Source organism: Tribolium castaneum, chromosome 9, assembly GCF_031307605.1.
Source record: "Tribolium castaneum strain GA2 chromosome 9, icTriCast1.1, whole genome shotgun sequence".
Classification (NCBI taxonomy): domain Eukaryota; kingdom Metazoa; phylum Arthropoda; class Insecta; order Coleoptera; family Tenebrionidae; genus Tribolium; species Tribolium castaneum.
This window is the reverse complement of record NC_087402.1, coordinates 1,684,592-1,706,097: the sequence shown is the minus strand read 5'-3', so window position 1 is coordinate 1,706,097 and position 21,506 is coordinate 1,684,592. Positions and strand designations below refer to the sequence as shown.

Here is a 21,506-nt window from a genome sequence, read left to right as displayed (position 1 = left end):
AATAGCAATCGCTGAATTCTGGGCGATTATTAGTTTTCGAGATAGTGTAAATTTATTATCCAATTTGCAAGTTTTTTAATATCTTTTTAATCAAGAGACTAATTGGTGATTTTTTTGAACAGATTTTAGTTTAATGTTACGAGAGCTGTCGTTTTCGATAACCAAGATAAAAAAAAAATCTGAACCACCAAAAAGTTCACTTAAAAATTAAATTATGTCTTTTGAAAAAAAGCTCAATCAATGTTTTCGTCATAGGAACTTTTAATTCATTTTTATGTCCTTTATCACCACCCGAGATTATCCGACATTTTTGAATCACTTGTATATTATTCGAAACAAACACGCCTTCAGGGGCTAATTTTTGCTCCTAATATTAAAATAATATACAATTTTCGTTAATTTGGGCGTATTTTTCAACCAAAAATGCGATTGTTTCGTGAAATTCTGTTAAAACAAACCGAAAAACTACAAAATAGCATTTAAAGTTACAGCACGTTTATTTTTGCTCAAACCAGTCGTTTTTCGCGGCCCGTAAACTGGATCCGTCCCTGGAACATTCACTTCAGAGCCCACTCGTGTTCCAGTGACAAGTCGTAATAATTTGAATGAAAATACGCTACAAAAAACTGTTTATGAATACTTTTTTAATGAATGGATTGCGAAATTCTTACTCGCGCCGTTGATTGAAGTGCATACTACAATTACCCGCGCAAAAACTGTCTTTGAATTAAAACAAATGGTGCGATTTTGTGCCATGTTTCCGAAAATCGTGGAATTTTGGAGGGAAGTAAGGGAAGGCAGAGTTGGCGGGAAGGACGTAGCGTAGAAACGCTTTAGTCTATAGTCAATGGGCGGGGCTTGGCCGCCAGCTGGCAGACGAACATTTGCTCCCGACGACTTTCCTCCGCGCCGTAAATAGTACCCCAATGTAACGGCCCTTAAAGTCGCCCTAGAGTAGGTTTTTTCGAAATTAGTGAGACGTTTCGCGTGTGTTGTGCCCTTTAGTGGCGTGTTGTGCCGCAAACGCGGGCCTTTTGCCTCAAGTGGCGTAATCAAGCGTGCGTATGAATATTACATTGGCGTCAACCAGGCCTCAGCTGTTTCCCGCCAAACGCCGCTACCAGAAAACCGCTGTGAGGCGTAGCGTATGTTTGTCATCCCGCGCTCCAGCGTACTATTAGTGAAAAAGTGAGTAAATTTTTTGCTTGAAAGCGGGCGAATTGTCGGCGGCTGGGGTTGCGAAGATTATGTCTGTTTATGTCGACGAGGAGCAGCTAGTGTTCGACTGTGAGAAAAAGGAGCTTTTGGGCAACAGCGCGCCGAGGTGAGTCGTTTACCGCCTTTTTGACATGTGATTTTGACGTTTGTGTACTTTTTGACTTTGATGGTGCGTTAACGTTACGCGGCAACGAACAAACGCTAGCCGGCTCAGCTGTTGGTTCGCCATTTTGTGGCGTCGGTGCCCATCTTTTCGGTGTTTATAGATAATTCAGACGAACATATGACCGCGATGGAGCGTGATCTAAACCAACAGCTGACGATTTGGGTTGGGATAATTACAGATCGTGAATCAGAGACGAGGCTGTGTGCTGGCGAGGGCCACGTGGGTGATGCACCACGCCCGATGCCACCGCCGCCGCCGCTTTCTACGTACCCGCTAGCGTGCGAGATGCACTTTGGACGCTTTGCTTCATGCAAAGTGGAGAAATCTGCAACGGTTACTGACACCGCGGTACACGGATTTGTTTACAATTTACGCAAAGGAAGTTGCGTATTAAGTTTTCATTCATGGAAATACAACACCAGATTTAGGTGGGCTGCTGAGATTGAACACCGCAGCTCCACGATTTCGCAGATTTATTGCACGGATTGGTTGCGTCAACAGATTTTTTATCAGCCGGAAACCCAAAAAAATTCGGACGATTTTAGCTTTTTTTTTCAAAATTAAACTTCCCCTCCAAAAATTTCATCATAGAGGGTTGGGCAAAAGTATGGGACCAAGCGTTTTGTGTCTAAATTATATACCTTACGAAAAAACTAATTAGTACATCATCAAGTACTCTAAAAATGTGGTCATTTTTGAAGAATACACTTTTTCGAAATATTTAGTTTTCGAGTTTTTCAAAAAAAAAAAAAAAATAATGATTTCTAACTCAATAATATTGCTTTTGAACCAGTGTTTTTTTTTTCTAATAATTTACGAAAATTTTGACCGAAGTGCTTTTCCAAAAATAAAACGACTATCAGGACATTTATCATTCAGAGGCGGGTCCAGAAGTTCAGAAAATGTTAAACTTTTTTTATTAAAACTTTTAGTCAATTTTTTTTATCCAAAAATTGTTACAATGCAAATTGATATACTATTTTTTAAATAAAACACCCTATATTTTGTGCATTTTTGGACCTACAGTGAGTTTAAAGCTACGCATAAAATTCATATTATTGTTATTGTAATTTTTCAAAATAAGCAAAAAAATAATCGTCCTTTTAAAATCCTTACTTTAAAAGGATTTATTATTTTCCTTATTCCTTAATTCCTTATTTTCCTTAAAAACAAAAAAATAAAGCCTTTTTTCTTTTATCCTTAATACGTTTTTTTGCCTTTTTTACATTCTTTTCTTTTTTTACGAATTTTTTTTATTTAATTATTTAAATTTTTTGTAGTTACCAGAAATAAAATCGACTTGTTCGAGAATTTTTTTTGAAAAGTTTTGAAATAATTGGATCCCATTGACAAAAACAACCCATTTAATTTTTTCTGAAAAGGCTTTTTTAGTATCTATTCGGATATCGATCTATCTTTTCACATTTTTTTGTTTTACTCTAAAACTGCATTTTAGAAAAAAAAATAAAGCTCATTTCCGAGTTGAAAACTTAATAAATGGGATTATACATATAAAACAGCATTTCTTACTTTACATGAGAAATGTACAGGCGACTAGATGAAAATCATTATAACCCACTTTGTAGTATTTCTTAAAAATAAATGAAATTTATTTTATAAAATTTTCGATAATTATCGGCCTTTAAGTCTTAACAGTTTTTGAGAGGATGCATTTTTGTTTGTTTCCAATAGCATAGCATAAATTGTATCATATTAAACATCTAACTGAACGATGCAAAAATTTGGTTTCGTGTTCGCTTCTGAATTATTTTTCAATAATTTCTATGAGGTTGTGACTGGCGGGAAAATGCTGCTTTAACTCAAAAAAGTTCGTGGGAAAATCTATGAGATAGTTTATAATCTTTCTCACTCAAAAAACAAGAATTACCGCGAATGTTAATTACTGTTAATTTGTTCAGTGAAAAATACCCTCTATAATTTGATTGATAAAATTGAAATTTTTTATTGGCTTTTAGAAAGGTCTTAAACAGATATTTATTGGTTTCATAAACTTGTGCACATTGAATTTTTATTATGATTACTGAATTGATTTTTGACGCGTGCAAGAAATGGAAAAAAATTGCGGAACTGATAATGTATTCGTGGATGAAAAATTTCAGTCGCATTATTCGGCGGCGCCCCTTCGACCGTCTGACCCTGCTCCAGCGGAAAAGGCAATGTCACTGCCCCAATTACAGCAAAGGGGTTGTAAAACGTGGCCCAATCGAATGGTTATGACCGTGACATGTGATGTGTCACATGATTGCGCTCGTACTTTATTACTGGTCGTTTTATTTGCTAGGAAATAATTATATGTATGATAATCGATTCGGAAGTAGTTTTTTCGTAATTAATTTCCCTTACCCCCTGATAATGGGAGTTTCATTTGATTTAAACTAGTCGGGGGCCATTAATTATACAAACAGTGGATTGTTGATATGCATCAAGTAAATGACTCGCTTAATTATTTTAATTTCACCTGTAAGGGTAAACGACACTTATTATTTTGGGTTATAGACACAACAAAAAATCGTCAAGGTTCATTAGCCGCGACTTGAAAAACAAACAGTTTCGTCAATATTTTGACTTTGAGTTAGTGCCAGATTTCGTTTATTTTTCTATGCTGCAAATTTGCTTTGTTTGAGGTAATTTGGCATATTTTCAAGTCTTCCAGTTTATGATCGACAATTGTAGTATGAATTAATTTGGGTATGCAAAATGGCTTTCATATTGAACCGGTTTTATCTCCTCCTAGGCGGTGTTATTTATAGTTGGTTCTGATGGCAACGACATTGCAAATTTTTCCCAATAGACTAGTTCTGATTGAAAGTACAGCGTGGGGGCCGAGTTTCTGGCGGAGGCGCTTTCCCACACAGCTCGCTTCAGATTTGGCGGAATGAGGAAGCAAACACTACTTGTTTGAACTTGCACGTGACCCCAGGTAGTCGTCACATCACAGAAAATGCACTTGAAAATCTATTGGAGCTTTTCTGGGAAGGGTGTTATGTTCGTTTTTCTATAGAATAGGACTCAAGCTGCAACTTTAAACTTGTTGGGAGGGTCGTGCAAGGCCAAGAGCTCCTTTGTCGCATTTGTGCGGCCCGTAAATCTCTTTACCTGGTCCGGTTTGTATTATGAGAAAGTTTTACGTATTATTTGGAGCAAAGCGCGACCAGGTGAAGATTTGCTCGTCCCATCCCGCATGATAATTAGGCACAAGGTGGAATGGCGATGCGATGAATAAGGAAAGGGGGAGATTTGTTGTGTAGGCACTAGAGCCAGGTGCGATGTTATCGTTGTAAGGAAACGGAAGGCAGTTTGTAAAGGGGCTGGGGTCCGACAATGGTCGCCATTATGCAATCTTCGGTAAACACCAAGACGAAAATTGCCGCGTCATGATGTGTTAACGAAGTGATGTTCGCGATTATTGGCCACAGGGTGTGTAATCAATTAGTTGGGTTTTTACAAACCGGCCGGCTTTTGTGGCAATTTGTGCGCGCGGATATCGCTATTGTATTATTTCACACCAAACAATGGACCATAAAAGAGCATTCGACGATTTTTACAACATTTACCAAGTTTCCTTATCGCACGTTCGACTCGCTTTGTGGCTTGACTTGCCTGCTTCCTCAAAATCAAGCAAAATGTTATCAACGAACGAATCAGCTGCTTGTGCGGCGACCTTTTACGCAACCAAACTTTTTGTCGGCCAATACACAATTCTTAGATGATTGACAGTTAAATTAGGGACAAGGTGCCAGCCCACAACATTTAATTACCAAGTCATTGAATCACATAACACTGATAAGGCTTATCGCGCGATTTGGATCGATTGCGTCAGCTGACCCAATAATAGACATTTCAATTTACAAAATTCGCATAGAAAATTGGTACAGGAGATTATTTACGCTACCATTTGATTTTCTAATATCCAAAAGTTTCAGGCATTGCCATACCAATTTTGCGATTTTTTTTAAGTTATTGGCGTATTTTCTATAAGATTTTTCCTTTAATTTTTAGAACTGTAACTGCTAAAATAGAATTATGCGAAGATTGATAGATTTTGAGTAATTAATTGATATTGGAAATCGAAAAGCTCGAATAATTTATGGCAGGCTTTGTGGTATTCGGTAATTAGGTCAGAATTTCTTGACAATAAACCGCCTAACCCGGAAAGGTTGTAAACACCAAAGCGAACCTTTTTCTATTGTCAAGAAATTCGGACCTGATCACCAATTACCAGAAAGCCTGCCATAAATTATTGGAGCTTTTGTATTTTCAATATTAAAACTCAACTTTCGCATAATCCTATTTCAGCAATTACAGCTCTAAAAATTGAAATAATTTTGCTTTATAGAATTTTTTTCTCAAAATTCGTTCAAAATACGTTTTATTCGTACGCAAATATGTTTTGTATAAGCTTTAGGTCTATTTAATTCCTCCAATTTTTTGGCCGTGTTGATAAGATTTATGACAGAATGAACATTTTGTTATTAAAATTTTTATTCTTAGCAAGGTATTATAACTAAATAATTTTTCAAAATAAAATTAAAATCATTAAAAAAGGAAATAAACAGATTTTTTAATTAAAATCTTCAGTTTTTGTTTTTGTTGTTTTAGGAGCCGTATTTTTTATAATAATTTTTTACATACACATTATTTCAGCTATTTTTTAAAAGTTCCCGAATATGCAGACAGCTTTGCTTTACTGTGGCTCTAAGGCAAGTTTTCCCTTTATAATTTACCACGTTCTTCAAAAAAAAATACACTCATCGATATTTAATTCTGGATTTTCGGTATAGAATTTTTCATCCATTTCTACAAAGTCCTTGAAACAAATTTTCTTTTTTTTTGCACCATCACTCTTTCGGTTTGTTTGTTGTAAAGGTAATTTGATATAATATTATGGTAATTGGGGATTTTGTTCATGTCCGCTATAGAGAGAGTCCGTTCTAAGGAGGTTTTCTTATATTATTTTCCAATGCTCTTGTTACGTTTCTACAAAAAAGGTCCGTTGTGAAGAGGAGGTTTTACTGTATTAATTTTTTTTTACTCGACTAGAAATATTTATTTTTGCCTCGGCCATAAAACTTGTATATTTGTATTTTTAATGTTTCAAATGGTGATTCGTAGGAAAAAAAAATAAGAACAATTTTTATAAATAATTGTATGACTAGAATTTTTGCCTATTTTGACCGGATTTTTCCCTCTACCCTTTAGTTTTTTTGGGTGAAACGGCTGGAGTGATTGTAGAACGTGGTCTCCACTCCATATTTAGCGCTTGTTTTTGCCGGTTGCTTTTGAAAGTTTGGAAAATGTAAAACACATGTAAATTCACTTGTTGAGTCACGGAAAGCAGCGCCTGTTTTCGAGATGAGTAATCGGAAGTGCAGCTTGATTTGAGTGAATTTGTTTTTTTTTCACTCCTTGTCCAAGGTGTGACGGAATTGTTAGTTTGATGGGGAGAATAAGTTGGTGCCAGGAATTCAATTCAAGTCTCGATCGGTAGAAAGGCATATGCAGATGCTTGAAATTCTTGGTCGGTTATTAAGTGCATATTAATAAGCAAGTCGGCGAAATCCTTGGCTCGTAATTACATTGAGACAAGTAAAAATACCATCGCATTCTTTGGCTCGTCGACCGATCGCGCGCGGAAAGAGTAAAAAGGAGTCGTGTTTTCATTTTATTGTTGCTCGAGTACGGACGTAATACGTTTTGCAAGGCCGTCGAAGGTGATTTCCACGCCACAGCAATTATTTATTTATTTTTATACATGTGTACTTCAAAAGAATGCGCCGTGATTCATCGCGGATAGATCGCATGTTTGTTATCATTGTGCTCCATTATGAAATATTTACAGCGGTGGGCTTTGTGTGGAGTCATTCATTCGCCGGTGGATTTTGTAGCGCCACTGCCACGCATATGATTTATTTTTTACATAGTTATTTAATTCCACGGTTGGCTTGTTACATCATTTCGAAAGTTTCGTAATTATAGTTTTTCTTTTGCCGTGTTCTATTGTTTGGAGTTCTTATTATGGGAGGAATGGTGGCGTTTGTCCTCCTCGTGACCAACTAACCATCCATCGCTCGGTGGAATTCATGAAAACAACGCGTCCAGATCGATACCAGCCGACATTCTACGCAGTAACGAGACACAATGGGCATGTCCTAGTTAAATAGAGCGCACAGTGCGAGTGGGTCTATCGGTGGGCGTCGTTAAGGGGGTCATAGGGACACCTGTCCCAATTTCCCCGCGCTTTTGTGTCTTATTTGGACGGCGGCGCTAATCTCCGTCGCTGCATTAAAGCACCACCAGCAGACCTTGAGCTAATTTTAGACGAGGCGTCGCTCTGTAATATGATCGAGGAGCGTTGGCGGAACGACGCCCGCACGACGGCTGACTAACTTGGCGCTTATTTGTATGACTTCAGTCTAGACCAGCATACGGCCTCACATGCGAATTAATCACTCGCTTTATCGGTGTCAGCTGTTTTACTGCAAATTTCAAACTATTTCTCGACCAGTTCGACACTAATTTTCTAATCGTGTTTGATACGACGTCAAAGAAATTTACGATGTCATTAGCGCAGTTTATAGGTCCATGTTCGATTTGAGGCCTTGTCGGATTAGAAAGTTTTGATCGACGACCCTTGCACTTCGTGCCGTGACACGATAGGGGGGTTACAGACGACTTCGACCCATATCGCTGATCATCAGCTGATCCACACAACTTTCCCCCACGTACAACACACCAAATTCTAGGCGTACAGGGTGTTCCCTTTAAACCCCACATTAAATATTTTGCGTCCAGATAATGAAAATTTGTATACAGTGAAACCTCCCTTAATGGATTTCTCTCCACAACGGACAATTAAAAATTCCCAGCTTTCTCTTCACCTAAATTTAGTCGCTTTTTTTGATTTTTTTTTAATTTGCATTTTTAACTTCATAAATCGAAAACTCCGCCAGTTTTAAAAATTTTCAAATCAAAGTTTATTTTTTTTCCTTGGTGTTTTCAAATTTTTAAAAAAAGTTAGCAAACACCAAATTTTTCAGAACTTCAAACACCCATAATTAAAAATTTTCAAATGAAAGCCACAGTGTTTATTTCACTAGATGGTTGAGAACTTAATTCTGTATCGATCTGTGTTAACATCCCCTATACTTACTTACATTTGTTTAATAGTTTTCAAGTTATACAAACTTTTTGTTGGATTGAAAAATTCATCAGCCATAGTTCTTTTCGTATAGGTTGCCATGGAAACGTGAGTTAATATAAGAAATCAAATTGAAGGAAAAATAAAAGCTTTCTTTTCTGATTTTCCAAATACGACTTTTAAACTCCAAAAATGGCAGAATCACCGATTTTTGTAGCGAAAGGTGCAAAACCAAAAATTTTCAAAAAACCCTGAATATTTCGGAATCGACAAAATCTAGGTATAGGGAAAGCTGATAAAAAGCCCCTCGAATTAACTCGAGTTATCTAAAAACATACTTTTTCATAGGAACACCAAATGTTTTTTATCAATTCAGACCTCTGAGCTTTTTGTTCTTCCAAATCCAAAACAGCCACAGAATAACAAGTCCTGCCGTAAAAAAAATCTTTAAAAAAATATTGTTTTTATTTGTATTTATTTATTTTGAAAAACAATGGTTTTTGTAGTTAGTGAGTATATTTTTTGCATGGTTAATTGGTTATGTAGTAAGGTTTCTGTCGTTTCTGAACACTTGTTCGGATTACTTCTGTCATAATCCGAACATTTTTTGAATCCATACTGGGTCTGCAAACTTTCGGTTCGGATTATCCAAATATTAATGCCTGTATTGCGTTTTTTAACGAATTTTTAGAAGTTGAAGTGGTGGTTCCAAGTAGTAAAAGTTCGAATATACTTAGCAAGATGATTTATTTTGACTTTTTTGGGCTTTACTATCATGAAATAATTGCACAACTGTCAAATTCACACTGTAATTAAGTTTAAAAATACACGTTTTCGCCTCATAAAATGGTTTTTATTATCAACCCCGACATATTTAAAATAAAGCTTTAAAATTTAATGCACATAGTAATTATGTATGTCGCAAACTAGCCAAATATTCATACATTATTCGTAACTTGCGCACTAGTGTAAGTATAGATACTTTAAAAATGTTTTATTTTGCGTATGTACACTCTACTCTCTCGTATGGATTAATATTTTGGGGCTCTTCTACCAGTTCAAAAGAAGCGTTTGTGTTGCAAAAAAGAATCATACGATGCATGCTTTTCAAAAAACCACATGAGAGTTGTAAGCCCTTTTTTAAATCACTTGGAATTCTACCTCTAACATCAATGTATATCTACAGTCTCGCAGTATTTGTGAAAGAGAATGAGCATCTCTTTGAAAAAAATAAAGACAAATATGATGTAAGTTTCAATAAAGTTACAAGGTTCTGTAAAGACATCCGAATTCCAGAACATAACTCCTCTTTTTTTAAAAATGGTGTTTATTATAAGTCTGTTCAGATTTTCAGAAATTTGCCGCAGGACATTCGTTTGCTAAATTCGCTGACACAATTTAAATCTAAGTTAAAATCATATTTATTAGAGCATTGTTATTATAAATTTGATGATTTTGTTAACTAACAAAGTTAACATGCTCGATATGACGGTGCCGATATCTCGGAAGAGATCAATGGCTGTACGAATTATTATTATTATTATTATTATTATTATTATTATTATTTCTCATTAAAAGTTCGTTATAAACGAACTCAAATTTAGTTAGTTATATCCTGAAGTTCGTTATAACCGGGCTCCACTGTATTTCCGTCCTGTTTTTTTTTGGAATGTGGTGTTAATTTCCAAAGATCTCATAAAATATTTGTCACATTTTCGCAACTAGTTCGTCAAATAAGCACAATATTGCCTGCAAATAAGACGAGTCTTGACTGAGCAAACTAAAATATGACTTTCCATATTCGTCTTGATGAAACGTCCAATTTTGTAATATCCTGTCGGGAACGGTCATTTTTAATTGCGCCAATACCTGCTACGTGGAATTGCTTATCATAATAACATTACGTAACGCAAATAATGGTGCGGTTTCGGTTACCCATAACAGTGCACACTTGCATCGTAAACGTCGTACTTTTTCCGTTTCATTCAATCAGAGTTCGTTTTTGTCTTGATAGGAAATCGTCACGATATCCACTCGTTTGTCACGCAGCTACGAATCGATCCATAATGGCATAATTTCTGTTTGTTGATCGCACGAAACGACACCACAGACGGCGGAATTTTACTTTTGTTATTATTCTGACAAGCCAATTATCGATTTCGTGCAAAATTCTTCAAGTATTACGCAATTGACCAGACGGCGATCTGTTAACATCTGTTTAACCTTGTTACTGTAAATAAGTCGCAGTTACCTGATGTGTGTTTTGGTGGATGCGCCGGCCCAGAAACTTGATTATTAATGTTTTCGGAAAAAGGACGTCGTCCTACTTACGAGCCGTCTGAAAATTGTATGAGAGAATTCGAGCAGCTGTTCACCGAAATTTGTAATTGGGTCAATTTATTATTTAGTGATTGCGTAGGGGTTGATTTTTTCCCACGGGCAATGAATCTAATTGCACGAAGATGCTAATGGACGATTATTAACAATTAAACGTGCTCATTGTTCGCAGTCGAATAAACAAAGGCGGTGAACCACCCACGGCGACGATGGAGGCCGAAAAGAGAATCAGGAGAGAAATCGCCAACAGCAACGAAAGGCGGAGGATGCAGAGCATAAATAATGGTTTCCAATCTCTCAGGTCCTTGTTGCCGCATCACGAGGGAGAAAAATTAAGCAAGGTAGGTGATGCTGTCTCAAATTAGTCCCGTCAGCACGCAACAAATATGTTTAAATGACTGTGTTATTAAAAAAAAAACGGAAATACGGCGCCGCTTTGTACTAGCTACAATCACAATTTGGTTATTTTTCTGGGCGTCGATGCGCACCAGCTGATCAGAAAGTGTAAAAATAGGCGATCATATGATCGCGGGTCTGTTGTACTGTTGGTATTTCACGGCCGGCGGTGTCTAGACAAAGTTATTTTCGGGTGACTATTAGACCATCTATTAAATAATGTATACACATCGCTGGACATTAACTTTTTTATTTAAACTCGTCCAAACTAAAATAGCGCCGTATCGATTCGTGAGCAGATGGCCTCTGGTAAATTATGACAGGTGGCAGGCTAATTAACAGACATACACGTCGATAAGTCAGTAAATCCGGCCCTAAAGCACGGCTCTTGGGGCACGAAAGTCGAATTTTTCGACGGTTGGAACACACGCACTTGTCTAGCGTTTGCGTGTCGTTGTCGAAGTGTAACGAGGAGTTGGTACCGCAATGAAGGTCACTGCCCAGAAAACATCCAAGTCCAACACAAAACAAGTTTAAAGAGCCGACGAAATCACAAAGCACGGCCACCAGCTGATTGTTGTATGTATGCTTCGCTTCACGGATGTTGTTCATCGTGCCGGACGCACATTGTACGCTGCTGGGAGTTTAAATGTCCCAGACATTTAAATCCAACGCGATCTGGTCTTGCAGGAAATTTTGTTCCTTACACTTTATCTTCAACTGTATTCCCAGCGTTTTGGTTAATATGCGACGGTGCGCAAAAAATTATCGCTTTGCGTTCCACCTCATATTTTGCGAACGCTACGAATACGGTTGAAGATACAAAAAAAGTTTAAGGAACGAAGTTGTAGGGAATTAAATTTTCTACAAAAAAGTCCGCGACACCATATTTCCATCTTCAACGGTTTAGGTATAAATTCACTTTACAAAACTTGACGACCGGCAAAGTGAAGCAAATACGGCGCTTGAGCGTCTTTGAACGACTTTGGGGCCTAAATGGTTGAAGATAGGGATATGGTCTCGCGGACTTTTTTGTAGCAAATTCAATTCTCTACAACTTTGTTCCTAACATTTTTCGTGCATCTATAACCGTATTCGCAGCGTTTTGAAAAATATAGAGCACAGTGTTTAATTTCTTTTTAAATATAGTTCCCGGTAAAATTTTTGCGTATGTTTATGCCTTACTATTGACAATTTATTACTCTATCTGCGTGTATTTTTTTTGTTAGCCATATGTTAACCGTTAGACAAATAAAACAATTTTTTTAATACATTGCTCTAAAAACTTAGCGGTTTATGGAACAAGTGCGCTCGTTAAAGGGACCGTTTCATGTCCTAACCTTTAGATATCCGTAGTCAATATTTTAGAAAATCCGTTTGATATTTTCCGATCTTAATTTATTGTGCGCGATTGACACCGTAAACCGGCGTTTTTTTATTTTAGTCTGGACTCAGCTGTGCTCCGTCTGTCCTATTTCTAGAACATCCGTATTTTCGTGTGTAATAAAAAGTGGAAATCTGGTTGATGTGCGAGTGTATAATTACGGTCTTTATGCTAATTCGGTGGATTGGTATCCGTGACTTTCGGGGTGTAGCTGGTTATTCTCGGTTTCTGCGGTCGCCAGACTGCCAGAAACTGGGTCAGGGTATTTTAATACCGCGAGTCTGGCCGGCTTTGTCTGTTGCCTATTACAAATGTGTCTGCGAGCTTCACATTGCTGATAATAGAGAGGGATTTTTTTGAAATGATCGCGTGGTGGTTATTGTTGTTGTGTAAGAGAGCATCGATTAGATGTAATGGCACGACCCTGGTTGGCATGCAACTGCTGCGTTCACCACGTGAATGACGGCCGGCAGCAAGCAGCCTTGGGAAAATCCAATTTAATTGATCTGTTGTTGTAAAAGTTACATTTGAATTTACCAAGCCATGAATGAAATCGCACAAAGCCTATTTTGTGTGTTGGGCTTCCGGATGGAGGGAAATGTAACCTTGGCGTTTGAAAAGCTCGGAAGTCGCAGAGTAATCTCGCTTGATAAGGGAGTTCCGTGTAGAATTATCGTAACCTAATGTCGAATTGTTTGTTTATGCGCGACTGAATACGATAATGCGACCGGTACGAGTCTGCGATAGGTGCGTACGATGTACATTACGGTAGGTCGAGTATGAATGAACTCCATTTGGGTTAAACGTGGACGACCACGTCGGAGACTGAATGGTTTCGTGATCAGCTCATAGGCAATTCGGGGGTCAGGGACAGTTCGCACCCCATAAATGGGCGCCGCTGCGACGCTAACTGTACCCCAAGACATAAATGGATGCAGAGGCAGTGACTCACTTGTACGTAGACAGCCTTCACTAGGCTCTCCACATCCAGACATCGCCTTGTTTAGGTCGAACGCCTACCACATTCACTCTCTCAGCTGTTGTTGCTACACACGCGCTCGATTCGCTCATTTTTTACTCGAAAAAAATATCAGCCGTATGATCCACTTATCCTTGGCCATTATTTCTATACAACAGTTTTTTACTCGACAGGTATCGAACCGCCGATAACTGCGTAGTTTATTTACAAGACAAGACATTACACGCTTATCGAACTGTTGTGTGACCTAGAAAAGGTGTTTGAAACTTTTAGTAGATGTTCGTTCTGTTTGTTCTTTTTATAGCTTGTTTCTTCCACTTATTATCTGTGCTCGTTTCCCGCCAAAACCAATTCCGCTCGGCAAGGTCGGTGCGGTTTTTTTGCGTCTGTATGCGTAGCCTTCGGAAAGCATTGGCTACCAGTTTTTTTCGTAGATACGAGTCATTCACTAGTATATTTCGCGGTTGGTAGTACTGAACTCATGCGCATTGTCGTTATAATAAGAATCTTATGTTCAAAATGTATCTCAATATAATTATTAATTACTAAAATCGCAGGCGGCTCGGTGTTGCGCCAGCGGCGCATAAGTTGCGCCCGCGGCGCAATTTTTGACACTTCGTGTCATTTCGTTGATATTAACAATGTTTAGCAACATATCCTTAAGCCTTAGCTTAGTCGATATTTCGTGCCTGAGCAACAGTCGGTGCGGCTTAAGCTTAGCTTAGAGTGGATATTTTCTCAGGTGAGTGGGTTATGAAGCTTCTCATTAGGAAGAAGGTCTCGTTTGTTTCGTTCAGCGACGCGAGACCTTCACGGTCTAGCCGTTTCTTCTCGAGAGAGGACCGCGTTCTTGAGCCGTGGAAGTGGACTGTACTGTCTTTCGCACGCACCGCGTACAACCATCAAGGTTTCAATGTCGGGTTCATCAGCCTTTCGTCTGCGGCTTTTCTCTTGAAATTTTGTTGTTTGCTTTCGAAACTGGGCCAGACTGAGCCATTCATGGCCCGATGAATGAGGCCACCGATACACTAATAACGCCAAAAATACAAAGTATACGATTGCAATTAGGGCGAGACATGAGCCAAGAGAAATGCGCCGACGTAATCGGGTCCAGGGCCCGATTACTTGTGTGTGCGACCAGTTTATGGGTTTGAAAAATTTTTTGTGGAAGTAATTGTAGTCGTACTATGTGGTGTAAATTACTAGAAAGGGGCCGTGTGCGCGCTCACCTTGCGCAATGCAGCTGCTATTGACTGCACGATGCATTTATGTATGCAGTAGTACGCTGCATTTTACGCTACACCCGACGGAGATAACCCGATAGTAGTGCCAATGTTGCTGCTTTGCGCGACTGTCTCCGTCCCTTTTGCCGGTGACGTCATGTCTGGCTTGGACTCCCGCCAAAACGGACGCCAGACAAGATGCTAAATTTCAACCGGAAACGTGATCCTCATCCTTCGCCTACATGTCTTGTTCGATCGTTCATTATGATTGTAACAGTAAACATCAAACTTTTATCAGAGAATCAACATGCTTTCCCCTGCCATTGTTTGATCGATTTTTAATCCCAAGCTTGCAACACCCACGCTTACTAGCTGCTACACCTGGTCCGGTAGTATTACTACGTCGGATTTCTGACGTTCTCACGGTTTGTCAATGATTATTTATCTGGAATTTCTACAACTACCAAGGCGTGGCGGCGCCTAATCTCTCGCTCGTACGCCGATCTATTCAAACATGCCTGCTTTTGAATTTTAAATCCTTCCAAACAAGCATTTCAAATATGCTATTGCACCGAATCGATTATTGTTATCGCAACTGCTGCGCCCACGTTCGTCATTATTCAGCCGTTCCAGGAAAATGCAACCTGACACCGAAATTTTAATTTTTGTGTCCCGTCCGTCATCAGTCGTATTTTCAAATTTTGAAAATGTGGCTCTAGTTGTTGGTTGTTCATATAAAGAAAAATTTATTTCTACTGATACGATTCGTAAAAAAAAAAGTGTCCCGTCCGTTATAATGGAGTGGCTGTTTTATTTCTCAAACATATTTGGACAGTATCTATTTTTTTAATTGGTTTCGGGCACGTTAGCGTGTAAATAGAGCGTCAACTTATAAATCCTGCTTCTTTGGCACGTGCTATCAGGGAGGATTTTCGGGTGTGGTCGCGGCTCCACAGAGTCTGACATTCCCGCCACGTTCCGTTGCCATAGTAACCCGCCTCCACCCCTTGGAAAACCACCCTCGCGCCGACTGACAGGCGGCAACAACATAGATGATACATAGCGTAGCGTACGTGCCTGGATCATGAATTTATACGTGTAGGTGTAGGTGTATATATGGCATAACTTAATTAGTTAGTGATGGAGGAATCCGGAATTTCCCCGGAAAATTGTACAAGTAGTATTGGTTTATGTAATTTTTGTGGCCCTCCTGACCTAGACGCGTTGCGATAAAAGGGCGAGATTGTAGAGAGGGATTGCCGATGATGATGATTTGAGCGCCAGCCAGTCAGCCAGGCTGCCATATGACCTTTAACGCCACCCTGTCCCGATCGATAGAGGCAGTCGGGGCGGCGTCCAAGGCCGATCGCACTTTGCGTCGCCACAATTCCAACTTCACCCCTCTGTTCAAGGGCAGCCAGCGCCGGGACGCTACCCTTTTGCACCCCCGCATACCCCTCATACACCTACCAATGCGTCATCGGCTGCCGGTAATCAGGCCGGGGACCGAATTTTTACTTTTTTCTATTGCTATAACTGCCGGAAGTTACGGCTAAATTATTGCTAATTATTCACACCCTTTTATCGTGAGCGCCCGCATTTGGCGGTTTGTGATCCTGATGGGTAATATTTTCACCATTAATGCAGGATTAATCAAGGCAAGCGGCCTCACGCTTTATCCAGGTCCCCAAATTTTTTTCAGAATTTCAGTGAATTTATCAAAAGGTTTTTCCAATTTCGAACACACTGAAGGAAAGATATAGACTTTCTTTTTTGATTGTCTAAATATGATTTCTAAAACTCTAAAAATGGCAAAATTACTGATTTTTTAAGTGAAGGTGCAAATCCAAAAATAAAAAAAAAACAATAAATACGTATTTCGATAAATGCTTAATTTAGGTAGATACAGGTACAGAAAAAATCTTCTATTTTTTTTATTTTTTTATTATTTATGTTCATTATTATTAATCAAGAGGTAATGTTTGGAAAATACCATAATGCTACTAATTAGTGCACATGGTCAATTTCTCAACCATTCTCATTCAATAGTCCAATACCAACTTAGTTGTTTTTTACGTAAGTTACGCATAATAATTTAATCTTTTTTTTATGATACAAAGTGTAAGCAAATTGGTTTGATAGGGCAGTCGGGGTAAACAGAGCTGGGAGCAGGTGTTTTATGCATCCCGGGCTAGAGTTTGCATCTTGTGACCGAATGACCTTTGACCTTTTCCCATCCGGGATTGTGGTGAATTTGCGGGTGGGCTTTTCCATATCACATCCAGCACTGTTTGTTTCAAATCTATTGTTGAAAGCGTTATCGTGTGCGGTGGATAAAAACTTGTATTTAATCTGTAAAATGACATTGACTTTTTTTGACCTATTTTATTAATAGAAAATTTCATTCAAGTCAGTTACACGTCGGACAATAATAAATATTAATACGACTGCTAGTGTTAACGAAATTTGTTTGATTATGCGAAATGGATCGGTGGGTTGAATTGAATTTTAATCAAATGAAAGAAACGTCGTACAACTTTTACTATGGTCGTAATACGCCCATTTAATAATATGATGAAGAGGCAAAAGATCAATAAGTCTAGTACACGTCGTTGGTGCGTCGTCGGTTTTTTTTATGCAGATCCATCGAGATGATCAGATCCGACGTGGTTTTTCCAGCGATAAAGACGACTGTAGTGGCGTTATTACGTCCTCGTCGTTTTAGTAGAACGATCGATACCCACGCTGTGACCAGCCCTGAACCCGGCGTTCTCGACAGCAGTCCTCGTTATTTCCTCTTTCGCCTTTTGTTCCTACCTCTTCCGGGTGCACCTAAGAAAGCGCTCCGATTATTCGCCGACTTTCACCAAGCCCGGGGGTGACCTGGGGGAGACACCAACCACTTTTTTTCGCCGTAACTCGTTGCAGGACGGCATTCTTGGTGTTTCCTCTGGCCAAGGTTACGATATCGGATGCGTCCGCAGTTGCTACGGCAACGGTCGTGCTCTTACGACATTCCTTACGACTACATCAATTCTCTCGCCGAATGGCCAGTTGGGCACCACCTTTGAAGTGCTAATAGTTGCACTGAAATTGGCCCATGGTGGGCCGTCCCCAACAATTTACACACGTTAGGAGTGTTTGGATAGGTCTTTAGCGGAGCGGATGCTTGTTGACTTTTGCCGGCGATTGGAATTCACGCGCGATAGAGGAATTTAAATCGAGCTAAACGACTAACAAACAGTTTCTAACACACTTTTCGCATTCATGCGGCTCCCAGCGCTTGGTTTTAATAATATTTTTCGAGTTATGCAATCATTCGTCATGAAATACAGTCATAGTTTTTCATGGACACATTTTTTGGTCCTTCGGGCCGGATTAGTCGAAAATTTTTAGTGTTCTTCAACATTTTTTGCGGATGACTATAACTTAGGAGACGAAACGAGATACAAAATCGCAGGATTTGCACCATTATCTGTTGTAAAACTTTACGGTGTGCAAAGAAAACGTTAGAGATTTTTAGTTACGGTAACAGAGTGTTTCAAGTTATTTCGTAGTCGATTTGAGAATTCCAATTGGACTCGGTGCAGTATACCATAGTCGGTCACACGTTGCACGCTCGTTACGTCACACATTCCTTTGTAGATTGGTTGTTTAGTCCGTTGAGGTATGTTCTTCTCTCGGCGATTGGAGGGAAAGGTAGAGAAAGAGTAATATTTTGCTCGTGTATTACGCGGGACAATTAAAGTCCTGAACAGGAGACACCTGTGCGAAGAACGAGGCTTCCTCGTTCGCGTTTACGTGCCTGTTGTCCTTGATTCTCCAGGAGCTATTGACCTATTCATAGACACGGCTAATAGAAATGCCAAGGTGTTTTTCCGATTCTACGCAGCGCGCTCGGTACTATTTTCAAGTACTATCAAGAATGCCATTCACCTGTGTGTGTGATGCTACAGCCAGCCGATGGATTATTATCTAATCGTGCAGTTAGTTGTTGATAATTTTCCGAGTAGATAAGGCGTTTCGTAATCGAGTCAAGAAAACATTCGTTTGAAATAATCCATAACCCAAATTTCGGCTCGAATGTCGTAATCAGCTTGGGACTTGGCCGATTTTTCGCCGTATCATGGCAAAGGAATGCGTCGAGGGGTCACCGTGGGATCGATAGACTAGCAGAGGCCCCGCCACAGTTATTAGGCGATCTCGTCGGCGATTTTGCAGATTATAATCAGCTGTTTACTGCAATTACGCGACCGTGTCATCTAAAAATAAACGCGATAGCTTGCAAACAAAGCAAACAAGCGGAACAATTAAGTCATGTAAACAGTAAACAGCTGATCTCATATCTGGCGACATCGTCTGCCAAAATCCAGCTTGTTTTTGCACCTCGTTTGCAAGCAGACCAGTGCCTGGTGGCACAAGGGGCCCATTAATATCACTTCAAGTGCCAGACACATCCTAGGTACAAAGAGCCTCATTGTAATCAAAGGAAGTGAGATGGTCGCCTGTATTGGCTCTAACGAGTTTCTTCCCCTCTTGCATACGTTTTGCATTTCAATACACCGGCGAGGGAAGGAAGAGACTGAATTGTGCGGCCTTGATTGAGAAATTCGTTCGTAAAACAGAAAGCTTTTTCAACGACCGACGGAATGTGGTGTTTGTTGCGACCTAAATTTTTATCGTGTGATGTCAGCCGACGGCGGTACCGACTCGAGATCAGCTGTTTCTGGGACGGGCCTCACAAAAGGTGCTACAGAGAGGCTAAAAGAGTGCATCGGTGATCTCATCGCGCACTAACAATACACTTTTATTTTCGTTCTTAGAACTCCGCCGATTGTCCAAAACACGTTTATAATTAACTTTTTCCTAATTCACCGCTTGCCCACAATCGGACAAAAATCCCCTGTTTATTTTCACAGCTGCGCCGGAAGCATCCGCTTAAATAGCGCCTTTATCTCGCTGAAGGCGGTAAAAAATCTCACTAACCTACGATCACTGTGATTTATTATGATCGGGCCCATATTTGCATGTCGCTGCCGAAGAGCACGTCCTCTTTTGGCGAGGTTAAAAAGCAGGGGTCGGCGCCACGCCCAGCTGATGTCGCAGTGACGTCACGACGCGCCGGGACGCTCGATATACGGCCCGCACCGTTGACGTCACGGGGTTAACGCTCTACTTTGGACGCCGCCATAGGAGCTCCTCTGTCCTCTTACTTCTCTTTTATTTCATCCGAAACAGACACTTTCCCGCCTCACGGAACGATTCTTAGCGTCATGGACGAGAGAATTTATCGGTTTGCATAAATTTTGACTCTTGGTTTTCGTTAAAATCGCGCGAAAGTTTAATGGCATTTAAATTAATCGAAGTGCATGAATATGAATATCTATTCTGCAGCATAAGCACGTTTCGCGAGTTCAACTTAATTCATTCAACTTTGGTCTTTTCTAAGTGCGACAACATTTTTTGAGTTTTTACACGCTGAGACATTCCTCAAATTCCACTAACTGGGTTAGAACGGAAATGTTTCGTAGCGTTACCAACTGGAGACTAGACCAAGCTGTTTCGTAGAAAATATACATTATGTCGCTACTTTGGTCTGTTTACAGCCTTTGCATAAATATTTTTTTGGGTTTCATTATAACATAACATAATTCTAAAAAAAGTCGAAATTTTTGCCACACTGCACCCCAAAAAATTTAAAAAAAGCACCTAATTGCATCGAATATTTTCTTATATTTGGTTATAATTCTACATATTTTGTTTATTAACGGACGTGTCAAATAGTTTTTATGTTAATAAAAGAAATGGGCAGTTCCTGTTATTGTTTTATTTCGAAAAAATGTGATTAAACGTCAGTAAAAAATTCTCCATGAAAATTTGGTGACGAAAACGTAGAAGTTATTAAAAAAAACACCCTTCAAGTTTAAATGCAATACGTAATACAAGTACAGGCAGGCTCAAAAAGAATGACACTCCGGGCCAAACGGGCCGGATAGCAAAAGTCGGACTTAAATTTCTTACGTCATAAATTTCAACAGGTTAGTTTACAAATTGTCCAACAAGTTTACACAATATCCAGATTTGTGGTTGCGGATTTAGTGGTGTCAATCTTTTTGATCGTGACTGTACGTACAGCTTATAACATTCTGTAATTTAAAAATTTGCCCAAATAAACCAAAAAATCTTATCTGAGTCGAAATTGATTTCGTTTGGCCTGTTTAGTGACTTCGTTAAAACAATAGAAAATCATCTAGTTACGTCAAATACTAGATTTTGAGGTAAAAAATGTTCAACGAAGGTCGAAAATGACGTTATTTGGATCGGCTTCATTAAGTTTAGATAAATTTGTAAGAGAAAAACGCCACTTTTTGGCCCTTGTTTTATCAGTTTATCACAGAAAACTCAAAAAAAGAACCAAATTGTATCGAAATTATCGTTCTTTTGGCCTAAAAATGGCCATTTCCGCAGTGAAATCTTAAGCAATGCAGAAATGCGCCTCGTTGGGCGTTTTTCCGCACACGTCCTCTCCGAGGCGTTTTCCCGCTTATTTTATCGCGCGTGGAGGCTGAAGTCGCCTGAATTTATGCATAGGTAAGTGCCTTTTAAACGCCTCCGCTCGTCTCTCACCGACTTGCCGGATGCAT

General features: G+C 39.3%; 1 protein-coding gene across 1 annotated transcript in view; it reads left to right on the top strand.

Moving 5' to 3' along the window:
* The first annotated feature begins 861 nt into the window (after positions 1-861).
* Positions 862-21,506, top strand: part of crp (cropped) — a 29,364-nt gene continuing 8,719 nt past the window's right edge. Inside the window, exons 1-2 of the mRNA XM_962644.5 lie at positions 862-1,324; positions 11,053-11,221. Of these exons, the coding sequence (XP_967737.2) occupies positions 1,248-1,324; positions 11,053-11,221 (246 nt within the window). The 5' untranslated portion in view covers positions 862-1,247. The remainder of the gene's footprint in view (positions 1,325-11,052; positions 11,222-21,506) is intronic.